This window comes from Lepidochelys kempii, chromosome 1 (assembly GCF_965140285.1).
Source record: "Lepidochelys kempii isolate rLepKem1 chromosome 1, rLepKem1.hap1, whole genome shotgun sequence".
Lineage (NCBI taxonomy): Eukaryota > Metazoa > Chordata > Testudines > Cheloniidae > Lepidochelys > Lepidochelys kempii.
In genome coordinates, this window is record NC_136380.1 from 17,936,609 (window position 1) to 17,949,185 (window position 12,577).

Sequence of the window (12,577 nt, forward strand, 5' to 3'; positions counted from 1 at the left end):
CCATCTGGCCACTTTACTTGGTTGATCCTCTCCTTTCCCCTTCCCTCTGTCTCTGTTTTATAGTGTTCAGCATCAGCTCTTCATGATGGGATTTCTACCTTATTTTGTGTCTGTACAATACCTAGCACCCAGGGGTGGTGATAGAATCTACTTTCTTTCATGTCTGTACAGCACTTAAGACACTGGCGGTGGGCACCAGAACAAATAATTATTATAACAATAAGCTTAAGTAGCGAGAGGTACACACACAGCGAGAGACTCACTTCAGTGTGATCAGATGTGGTCAGAAGAGAATCAGGAAGGGTAATAGGCACTGGTGTAAGGTTTGCACTGAAGGCAGAGAACCAGGGACCCCTGGTTAGGATTGATATAAAAATACCCCCAGCCAACTCTCCCAAGTTCACGTCCCCATTTGCCACCATGGGGCAAACAGCTTGACAAAACCAAACAGGCAACCCTGTCCGTCTGCCGACAAAAGAAACTCATCTGCTACTAGCCACTTACCGCAAATTTCAGTTCTCTAACTCACTTGCATGTAATGCACATACCGGGATACAGTTTGATGCTTTATCCTCATTTATTATTTATATAATTGTAGAGCCTAAATGTAGGACCTCACTGTCCTAGGTGCTGTACAAACACATAGGCAGACACAATTCCTGCCCCAAAGAGCTCACAGATGGATTAAAAGGAGGATGGATAATGTTATGGTTAAATCTCCTACTGATCCTGCAGCAAAGAGAAGGCATTTCTCACCCACCAAAGAGCATTCCATAACCAGCTAGATGGATTGGTCTCTCTCCTTCCCCACCTGCCCCTGCCACACATACTTCTTACGTGGCTTTGCAGAAGGCGGGATGCTAGACTTTATGGACTGTTGGTTCTACATTGTATGGAACATCCAAAATAAGTCTCTACTGTACTCTTATCTTTATTAGCACTAATGGTATCCGTAATTTGACTAGAATATAATTTGTTTTTACTGGAGACATTATATTACATCCAGCTCAGCAAAGGACTGTTGTATCTAAATAATCAAAGCTTTGCAGGGTTAAAACACATGCAGATGGGGATGGGGTTGGATGGAGAATATTGTCCTTTGGGCGATGATCAGTGCTAACTTTAGCTGTCGTCTGGGCTTAGTTTCTACAGTTATATGCATCTTAAAATAGGTAGATTACATAGATGTCTGTGTATTAGACTCTAAGGGTCAGATCCCCATTGGTGTAAATCAGTGTCACACCACTGAAGTCAAAGGAGTGAAGTCAATTTACGCCACCTAAGAATCTAGCCCTAAGTCAGCAAACACAGTGAGTAGCCGTCAGTAAGTGACAAGAGAACACATACCTTCTCCAAGTAAGTGTAGCTCCATGATTTTCCGTCAGCAAAAATCCTGGATATAATTCTGCCAGCCTGATCGTATTCCATCCTTTCTGACATAGTTCCCCTCTGGATCCCTGCAATGTGTCCCCCTGGGGAATAGGTCACGTTAACTCCATTCAACCTGCTGCTAGGAGACCAGAGGCTAGGTCTGCCTGCTTGGTCATACAGGATCCGTAGAGTGAACTTGCGATGGTCATCATAGATTTTTTCTGTTCTTGTCACACGATCAAAGTCGAGGGACAGCAGGTTTCTGTTATGAACCTAGAGGGCAGAGGAAGAAAAAGAATTAGAAAGGCACAAATGGGTTTATTTGGCAAATTATAGCCCCTCCCCACCAAACACTCCTTTGGATCAGTCCCAGAACTACACAGACCTATGTATGAATTGTCTTAGGGCGAGATTTTCAAAAATATTCACTGTTGGCCCAACTCTGCTTCCACTCAAGTCAACTGGAGTTGTAACCTGTGACGTCAGAGGGTGCACAGTTAGCACAGTGTTGAGTCCATTGGAAAGTCCTGCCATAGAGCATAGAGTGTTGGCTGTACCGCAAAACGATCACACATCCTCTGCTCACAGATGACGTAAGTCTGCATGAAGATATGCTGATAAAACTTTGCTGGGGAAGCTTGCAAGGTGCTTGCCTGCACTGTGCTGGGGTCATCCAAGTCCCTCACTTCCATGGATGTCAGAGTTCATACATTTAAAAAAGGACATGGTATTGAGTCATTGTGGTTGTAAATGCTGCGAGGAACAGTATGGATTATTCATCAGGTACAACTCATCCCTTGAGAGTCAGTCCTGAATCAGCTGGTGGTACAGGCTTTCCTATGAAATGTAATATGGAGGCCCTGACCATCTGTAGTCATTAAAGACCTCATGACCCTATTGCCAAGAAGAGTTGGGGTTGTTAACCCCAATGTCCTGGCCAATCCCACCATAGGTAATTACATTCCTGTTGCCTCAATTCCCTTTGCACTTTCAGTTGAAGGCCAGATCATATATATTTCAAAAGTAAAAGGAGAAATGTATTTTTGTTCAGAGACTGGTTTCAGAGTAACAGCCGTGTTAGTCTGTATTCGCAAAAAGAAAAGGAGTACTTGTGGCACCTTAGAGACTAACCAATTTATTTGAGCATAAGCTATCCAATGAAGTGAGCTGTAGCTCACGAAAGCTTATGCTCAAATAAATTGGTTAGTCTCTAAGGTGCCACAAGTACTCCTTTTCTTTGTTCAGAGACTGTATCCCAAAGAACTACAGATAATAACGGATTATACACTACTGTTTAGCTATGTGTGTCTAAGAATTTATAAAGCCACATTACCATTGTATCTAAGCATTGTGCAAAACCGAAAAACACACACATTGAGAGCTGGCTGGTAGGGACAGTTATTCCATCCTACTCTGGATAAAATCAGGACTCCTAAATTGAATGAGATGTGGTGAAAGCCCTGACCTAGGTTTGATCTTGGACTGTTACTTTTCAGTACACTTCTGAATTCCCTGTGGTTCTGTTTTTCGGAGGGACTACAGAGATAAATAACTAACAGTAGAGGGAAGAGAAATTATTTTGTCTAGGTAAAAGGAGACAAGATATAGTTTGTCCTTAGTCAAAATTTGAAATGCAGAAGTGAGAACTACAGGAAGGCTGTTCCAAACAGTGAGAGATCGCACGAGCAGGGACAATACTGCATGGCATTAAGCAGAGAAGGCCAGTGCCAGAGAGGACAGAGGAGAAAGAGACCAGAACCATGAAGCAGGCTGGAGATAGTCTATGCATGGTTCTTAGAAGCAGAAGGGCACTTTTAAAGTGGATTGTGAAATGGGCAGCCTACAGAAGAGTTGACTGAAGAAGGAAATGATGTGATGGTGCTTTTGTGTGAGAAGGTGGGGGGTGATGTTCTGCACTTGATGGAGTGTGGAGAGCTGGGACTCTGGGAGGGTAAAGGAGAAAGAATTTCATTAGCTGAGGTGAGAGAAAGTAAAAGACATGGATGGGCAAAGATGGAGCTGAGGCAGGGATGTGCGTGTGCAGGCAGAAGATGAAGATTTACAGACAAAGAAGATACAGGAGGAAGAGGAAGAGAGGGCAGTGTTGACAATGACACCGAGGTGATGGATAACAAAGGTAAATGGAGGGCCTGACCTGAGGAAAAGAAAGGGCTAATGTGGAACCAAGGTAGATAATAAGAACATAAGAATAGCCCTACTGGGTCAGACCAAAGGTCCATCTAGCCCAGTATCTTGTCTTCCGATAGTGGCCAGTGCCAGGTGCCCCAGAGGGAATGAACAGAACAGGTAATCATCAAGTGATCCATTCCCTGTCGCTCATTCCCAGCTTCTGGCAAACAGAGGTTAGCGACACCATTCCTGCCCATCCTGGCTAATAGCCATTGAAGGACCTATCCTCCATGAATTTATCTAGTTCTTTTTTGAACCCTGTTATGGTCTTGGCCTTCACAACATCCTCTGGCAAGAAGTTCCACAGGTTGACTGTGCGTTGGGTGAAGAAATACTTCCTTTTATTTGTTTTAAACCTGCTGCCTATTAATTTCATTTGGTGACCCCTAGTTCTTGTGTTATGAGAAGGCATAAACAACACTTCCTTATCTACTTTCTCTACACCAGTCATGATTTTATAGACCTCAATCATATCTCCCCTTAGCTGTCTCTTTTCCAAGCTGAAAAGTCCCAGTCTTATTAATCTCTCCTCATACAGAAGTCGTTTCATACCCCTAATCATTTTTGTTGCCCTTTTCTGAACCTTTTCCAATTCCAACACATCTTTTTTGAGATGGGGCGACCACATCAGCACATAGTATTCAAGAAGTGGGTTTACCATGGATTTATATAGAGGCAACATGATATTTTCTGTCCTATTATCTATCCCTTTCTTAATTAGTCCCAGCATTCTGTTAGCTTTTTGACTGTCGCAGCACACTGAGTGGATGTTTTCAGAGAACTGTTCACATGACTCCAAGAGCTCTTTCTTGAGTGGTGACAGCTAATTTAGACCCCATCATTTTATAGGGTATAGCTGGGATTATGCTTTCCAATGTGCATTACTTTGCATTTATCAGCATTAAATTTCATCTGCCATTTTGTTGCCCAGTCACCCAGTTTTGAGAGATCCTTTTGTTGCTCTTTGCAATCTGCCTGGGTCTTAATTATCTTTAGTAATTTTGTATCATCTGCAAATTTGCCACCTCACTGTTTACCCCTTTTTCAAGATCATTTATGAATATGGTGAATAGGACTGGTCCAAGAACAGACCCCTGGGGGAAACCACTATTTACTCTCTCCATTCTGAAAACTGAGCATTTATTCCTACCCTTTGTTTCCTATCTTTTAACCAGTTACCAATTCATGAGAGCACCTTCCCTCTTATCCCATGACAGCCTACTTTGCATTTAAAATGGACTGTAAATGGATAACGGGAGAAACAGGAAATCAGCCAAAAGCCCAGCCTCCGCTTCCCACAACTCCCATTGGCTGGGAACAGCGAACTGTGGCCACTGGGAGCTGCGGGCAGCCATGCCTGTGGGTGGTCAATGTAAACCCTGTCTCACGGCCCGCCAGCGGATTACCCTAACTACCTTGATGGGCCACGTGCGGTCCGAGGGCCACAGATTGCCCACCACTGCTGTAAGTCTTTACACAGGCAACATCCCATTAGCTTCAATGGGAGTTTGCCCAAGTAAGGACCAAATACGGACCTCTAGATGTGGTCCAGTAACAATATGTCACTTCCTTAGATTTATAAATATAAATCTTGTGCCAACCGTCTGTCCTGTGAGCTTGACCCTGAATGATACTGAATGCTGTGGCCCATCAAAGCACTTGATCATGGGATAGATTTTTAAAGGTATTAAGGCACCTAACTCTTATTTAAATCAATGAGAGTTCGGCACACAGCTACCTTTAAAATCTGGTCCCATGTACTTAACCAGCGTCTTCAAGACTGAGATCTGGGTGAGCACCCCTACATTTAAATCTCAAATATACTCTTCCCATCTTTATACATAATTAAATATCCTCCAGTTAATGTGAGGGACACTAACAAACCCCAGACTCGCAGCCCAGAATAGATCAATAAAACAGGTGAGCCTGCTTTGGAATTGCAGTGTCACTCATTACCAGCATTGACTTTTAACCTTCTTTTGGGTCTCCTGTAGCTAAAAATATTGTCAAACTAATGAGCATCAACATCCTCTGGAGCCAGCCTTTGCATGTGAGTCACAAAGCCCTGAAAATGAGGATTCATAATGAAAATGCAGAGGCAACCTTAACTATAAGAGTGCAAATGGCACGTCTGTAATCAGAGCTCCTTCCCTAGGGGTTGACTGAACACAACTGACAGAGAAAAAGTATTGCCTGCATGAAATTCCCATGGCAAATAAGCTGTGGTTATCGGTGTGTCCAAGTCTGGGCTTGTTCTCTTTATAGATATTCTGGGCACGAGGTTAGAATGTTTTAATTGTTCAGTAATGGTTAGCAGCATCATCTCCAAGATCTCTGCAGTAACGCAGGCTGTGATGAGAGGTAGTGTTGTGACAACTAATGTTTCCGTGGCTGCTATCTTGCAGCCAGCATCCTGGTGAATATGAGACTATTCTCAGTGGGTGCTTCCCTGGTTACATAAATAAAACTGATTAAGCAGACAGTTCTGTAATTGTCAGCCATCCCACATGCTCCACCGCCAGAGATTATTTTATATCCTTCTTTATTAAAAAGTTCATGCTCGTAAAAAGAAAAAAATGAGCTACATTATCAGGAGCAGTGTTCTAGCTAACACTCCAATTTGGGACAGAGCCTGCGCACCTCCATTTGTTATTGGTGGAGTGGAATTTGCAGCCAGCCAACCAGCAAGACCATCAATCTGTTGCACCGATAGGGCCAATTAGAGCATGGAAGCTTTCATCGAGTCCGTGCAGGATATGTAAAGGTAAAGGTTTGCTGCAAGGGCTGCAGACTGATGAGGCACAAACAGCCAGGTCAGCAAAGCTGGAACTATGAAGAAGGCTGACAAACACTGTTACATGCAGTGGATCAGTGAAGCTGAACATTAACACGTGTTAGGGGCCAAATCCTCTCCCCTGTGCAAAGCCTGAATATACAGGATCCCTGGTGGATAGATTCCTTAGCTCTTCCTTTCACAGACTTACAGAGGGGTAGATCTACTAGTCTGTGGATACTGTTGCACCATGCAGCCTACACTGTGAATTCTCCCCCTCAATACGCTGGCTGTTATGGCTCGTGGATCAACATAGGGACCAACTAAGAAGGGGGCTTTATTGAGCTGGGCACTGTACAGATCAGTAATCACTGTACAGATCAGTACAGTACAGATCAGTAATAGACTGTACGGTCTGATCAGTAATAGACAATCCCTACCCCCAAGCGCTTCCATCTAAACAGATCAGACAAACAACAGGTAGATGACAGGGATGGAACGTACAAAGCAGCGTGATCTATGTGATGGCAGCAAACATGTTAGTGTCACATTTCCCCCCCTACACCCCATCCCCAACAGATCCACCAGCCACACACTTTCCTCTCCCACTTGTTGGCCTTGCATGAACAATAGAAGAAAACAGAAGGAAGGAAGCAGAGATTTAGGGCATGTCTACACACACAGCACTGTAGTGGCACGGCTGTACTGATGCAGCTGGGCCATTGCAGCACGTCTGGTGAAGATGCTCTAAGCTGACAGGAGAGAGCATAATAAAAAGAACTAGATAAATTCCTGGAGGATAAGTCCATCAGTGGCTATTAGCCAGGATGGGGCAGAAATCGGTGAAAGTTGCTGTGAACCCCAAAAGGTTTTTACACAGCTGTAAGTTTTGCAAGTCTTTCTATCCTTAGAGAACAACATGTTTGCTAATTTCATTATGTATTACATGGAAAAAGAACATTTGAGCCAACTGATCCACATGCACAAAAGCAGCTTCTAATGAGGAGGGTTCAGATGCACATGCCCAGCTCCCAGTGACTTCTGCTTGCAAAAATTTTCTCTCTTGGTAATGAAGGAAACTGAATGTCTGCGGTAATGTTCATGTTGGAGGACGAGGTCAGGAGTGGCTTTATATACAGGCAGAGTGTACAACAAGTGTGTGTTTGTTTGAGTGAAGAGTAGAAATGACCCAGGAGTGGCAAGGGGCACACAGCAGGAAAGAGGAGAGGATGAGAAGCAAGGAGCAGAACATTTATATTCTGAGACCTGTGTGTTGTTATTTACTGCATAGCCCAAGTGTGCATAAATAACTGCTCGAATCCCATCTCTCTAGTGACATTAACCAACACTCTGAGCATCACTCTCGGAAGGTTTGATCCTGTCAAGTGCTGAGCACTACCTCTGAGCTGCTCGACTCCAGGAGTGGCTGCTCATACGGCTGTGTAGTCAATATTATTATTACAGCTTAATCAGCAACGGAATTACAGGCTTATTGGGTAGATCTTTAAAAGGTTCCAACTAGTACATAAAGTACATTGTCGTGTGCACAGCTGTGTTTTCCAAACATGTCGTTCACAAGCACAGAAACTCTGTGCCCCCCTGAAAGGGAGAACAAGAGTTAGAAGATGGGCTTTTGGTGTGCATGACATTCTCTGTAGGTGCGCAAATGCACGTTCCAAGAATCCCATAGACTCAGCTCCTCAACGCAGTCAGCAGAGTGGCAAATTTAAGGAAATAGGAAGATTTTCAGACTGCATGTTGAATGAACAATGAGGTTTACAAATTGCCCTTGTTCAGACTTATGTTCAAATCCAAGTGCCTAGTGCAGTGGTTCCCAAACTTGTTCCGCCGCTTGTGCAGGGAAAGTCCCATGCGGGCTGGGCCAGTTTGTTTACCTGCTGCGTCCGCAGGTTCGGCCGATCTGATCGCGGCTCCCAGTGGCCGTGGTTCGCAGCTCCAGGCCAACGGGAGCTGTTGGAAGCGGTGTGGGTCGAGGGACATACTGGCCGCCGCTTCTAGCAGCTCCCTTTGGTCTGGAGCAGCAAACCGAGGCCACTGGCAGCTGTGATCGGCCGAACCTGCGGACGCGGCAGGTAAACACACCGGCCCGCCCCGCCAGGGGCTTTCCCTGCACAAGCGGCGGAACAAGTTTGGGAAGCACTGGCCTCGTGCAACTGGAAATATATGTGCAGCTCTGTGCACCTGCATTCTTATCAGTGCACTGAACATGCCCGTTATGTGTGGTTTGGATGTGTGGCATTCCACATAATACACAGGAACTGCAAGGGAACTAGCAGTGCCATCCACGATGGCTCATTCAGGACATAGGGAGAAGTAATAAAGGCTGTCTCAGCTAGGGATACAGACAGAACTACAGGGTCTGTCCATCCTCCAGGCTCAATAAAAAATCCCCATTATATTCATTGCAGCTGGGTCCTGCCACGCTCTACCGTGAGACTGAGTATGCCTGAAAGATAAAATCAAGCGTCACCCGTACTGCCTGTTGCTCACCCTCAGCCTGCGTCCAAAGACGGTGACCTGCCCTCTAGCTTGTTCCTTCCGCTGCCTCCACTCAACCAGATTGAGGCCATTGTCGATGGGCAGGGTCACGTTCCTCTTCCCCACTGTCGGGTTCACGGTGCCAGCCAGCAGGTGGGGTTCTGTCTGCAGTGCTACCTCCATGCCGTTAGCAAGCATCAGCCTGAGAGAGCCATCAGCGCCGATGTAGTAGCTGTTTCGGACTTGGTCTGGAGAAAGGTAAGAGATGGGCTCAAGCCAGTGACTGATGACAGAAACCCACATTTAATTATTTTCCTTACCTGAGTTATTGCCAAGCTTGTTGATGCGTTTTAACACTCACCTTTACTGTTCAGCATTAATGTCTGTTTGGAAACTGTCCATTTCTCTTTCATGGCTAGAGAAAGCTTCACTTTCTGGACTGCACGCACTTGCACAAAAACCGTTATGCAGGTTAACCAAGATGACAGGGGAATAATGTGTAATACTCTGGCATAGCGTGTGTGTTCAGGTCCCCCTGTAGGGGCTGGCTGCAGCTAGGATAAAAGCCTGCTACTCTCTCTCAGCTAACAGAGTTATTCCTTTAGCTCACATAGTGGGGCTGGTGGGATTTTGCTGCTGAAGGTCCTGAATTCTATCCTTTCTGAAGCTCATGTGTGTCCATTGTTTGTAACTTTACATCCTAAAACAATCCTGAAATATCTGCCTCTATTTATCTGTACATAGATATGTAATTTTGAAAATATGTCTGTTTATATTAAGTCTTGCAACCTCCTTCAGTGGAGACCAGGTTCTGCAAGTGGAGCCAGCTGCTCTCCTCAGTCTTGTTCCTCCACCCTAAGCAGTGGGGATTCTCACTGTCACTCAATGCTAACTGCTTGCCCAATGACATGCTCCCGTCTTCCCTGACAGAGGATTCTGAGGCACCAACAAGTGCTGTGGGTCAGACGAGAGTGCATAGGCACAGTGCTTCCATATGGCCTCCAGTGGATCCTGAAAGGGATCTTAGGAGATCTACAGATTCCATGGATCAAACCCCACCAGTTCAGAAGTGGAGGGGAAGGGCAGTATTCCTGCCTTCCCTCCCCAGGCTCCCCCAGGAGAAAACCAGGCAGAAACCCCATCAGTCAAAATTCACAGTTTCCAAGCACCTAGCGGAGAAGCCCTTGGAGGGTTTGGGCTCCACTCAGTGTGAAAGGGTTGTTCAAAACCCATTATGCAGTGAAGGCTGGGGAACGCTACCATCTCTGTCTCCCTGGCTGCTGTAAATACCTAACTGTGAATACAAAAATCCCTTTAAAAATTCATGGAAACCGTTTTTCCATTTTGAAGCAAGTTACATTTGTTCACTAGCTGCTCTCCTGCAGCTTGAGGGGAAATCAGGTCAGAGCAAAATTATCATCTCTCCTCAGCCTAGGATATATTGGCAAATGGCACAACAGGATACAATTAGGAGAGGAAGCCTAAAGCTGGCTGGTCTCTTTCATTATAGGCCTGATCCAGCACCCTCTGTAGCCAAATGGAGTTTTCCAACGATCTCAGCTGGACCAGATAAGCCACATGCATGCAGATAACTAAGTGATAGACTGACACCATTACTGCAGTGACACTGGAATTTACCAGTGCATATCCAAGTACTGCAGTGATCCAGGACTGCAGACCCAAAGCCCTTTGAATATCTCAGCTGCACAGTCAAAGCCAATAGGAGTCTTTCCACTGAACTTCAACAGGCTCTGGATCTAGCCCGTAGACACCAAGGCCTTGAGTCCCCAGGAGCATTGGAGACGGCCTGTCAGGGGACTGGCCAGGGCTCCCTGATTCTAAGCTGCCCAGACTTGGCGTAAGAGCTGCAGCATAGCAAATTTAACTTATGCCAGTGGAGAATCAGGCATAGCAGAGACTCACTCTGTTCCTCTGCCCTCCTCACATCTGACATCCCCCCTCCTCCTCACCAGGATGGGGGGGTTCTGGTGCAGGAAGTGATAGAGCTGCCTCTGGCAGCTTTATGCCACACAGATGGGGACACCATCTGTGGGACTCTCAGGACACTTTATGTTCGCCCTGCTCCACATTAGCAGTGTCCACTGGTGCATCCAACCCCAAGAGCATGGTCGTCAGTAGCACACAGCCCCGGGAATAAAACTCTGGACCTTTTACCTCCACCATTTACCCTGACGGAGACTCTCCCCTAGAGCTAGCAAGAGGGCTTTTCCCTGGAGCTCTGAGAAATCCAGCTGTCTTTCTGAGCAGGGTTTTATGCCAGCCTCAGTGTGGGTTTTGATTCTGCTCAGTGTCACACTGTCAGTCCTGCATTAAACCATGTATCAGCCCAGTTTTGCATTTGGTTCAGCCTGAGTCTGCTCAGAGCTCAGTCCGGGTTTCTTGAAAAGGTTCATGAGAGGTTCAAAGCCAGTTTGGGGTTCATCATGAAGCTCTGCACCAACCAACCATGCCAGGGCTCATGCTAAGAGTTCTGTCAGTACTGTACGTTCTCTCCTGAACAACCACTGAGAGGGAGAGACAGTCTTAAAACCCCAGAGCAGATCTGGCTGCACCCACTAGCATGGAGTGGCACACACAAGACAGTAAATTGCTGCCGCTCCTCAGCCAAGCGCTGGTTGATCTGCACACGGCATACTCCAGAAACCTCTGTTCAGCCACCCCTGTGCTGCTCCCTCTATCACTGTCCCACTGCCTTGGAACGAGTGGTTCCCCCTCCGAGCCCTTGCTGTTTTGGAATTTTCTGTGCTCTCTACCTGGGAGACCACTAGGCCGAAGGTGTAACACCACCTCTACCATATAATCTCACTCCACGCTGTGAGTTAGCTGAGTGTGTTAGGCATCTGGCAGGCTAAAACGCTTGGTTTATGGGCCAACATGCAGACTAGATCTCTCTAACAATTTCTTCCTGAAGCCTCTTTTCTGTCCCCTGGCAGAAAGCCAGTTCTGGCTGAGCGAGGGAGAAGTATTCTTGCATCTTTTAAAGTAGGCTGCCCGACTATGCCCTGGCCTAGAATCACTCTGTAGGCGGCCCTTGCAAACATGGCTAATCAGGATTTGTTCCTGATGGGACTGCACACACCTTCCTGACTCTGCAAGAAAGCTAACGTACCAGAAAGTTCACTTCATTTGGTAAAAGCTCATTTCTCCGCTCAATCTTCTCTGTGAGCCAAAAACACTGTCTTTGTCATTTCAAACTATTAAAAATGGCCTTTTGTCCTGCCTTGTCCGGTGTTGTTGGGGGACGCCACAATGAGATTTATTGGGCAATTTATTTGCCTTTGGCTCAGGAGGCATAAATCACATTGCAGTCAATTATCTCACTAAAAAGCCCCCAACCGCGGGTTCTATTGCTTAATTAGGCTCCTGAGGTGAAGCCAACCTCACATCTGAGCCTTTGTCAGACACGCGTGGATTTTTGGCTGGGCTAGTTATGGTTTCAGTTGGTTTGTGTTCTGTCATCCACAAGGAAAAGTCACCGCACACCAGCTATGCCCTAGGGCAATGTAAGGTACAGCCTGACGGGGCCTGGGCCCCAGACTGCTTTCTCCGTGGCCAGGGAAGGTGCTCACAGATATAGGAAGCAGTTTCCTATGCGGGAGATTACCTTTTGCCATAGAAAAAAAAAGGAAATTAACCACCCAGACATCTGTTTTTTAAGGAACCAGAGTGGGGGTGAGACAGAGCTTGCTGGCCCTTCAACCGAGCCAGCAGGGAGTGGGGAAT

At 46.1% G+C, this 12,577-nt stretch overlaps 1 protein-coding gene across 1 annotated transcript in view; it reads right to left on the minus strand.

The window, feature by feature from the left end:
- TENM4 (teneurin transmembrane protein 4) overlaps nt 1-12,577 on the minus strand; it is a 248,881-nt gene that overhangs the window by 16,863 nt on the left and 219,441 nt on the right. Inside the window, exons 23-24 of the mRNA XM_078852201.1 lie at nt 8,846-9,081; nt 1,348-1,644 (exon numbers count right to left, since the gene is read on the minus strand). Of these exons, the coding sequence (XP_078708327.1) occupies nt 1,348-1,644; nt 8,846-9,081 (533 nt within the window). The remainder of the gene's footprint in view (nt 1-1,347; nt 1,645-8,845; nt 9,082-12,577) is intronic.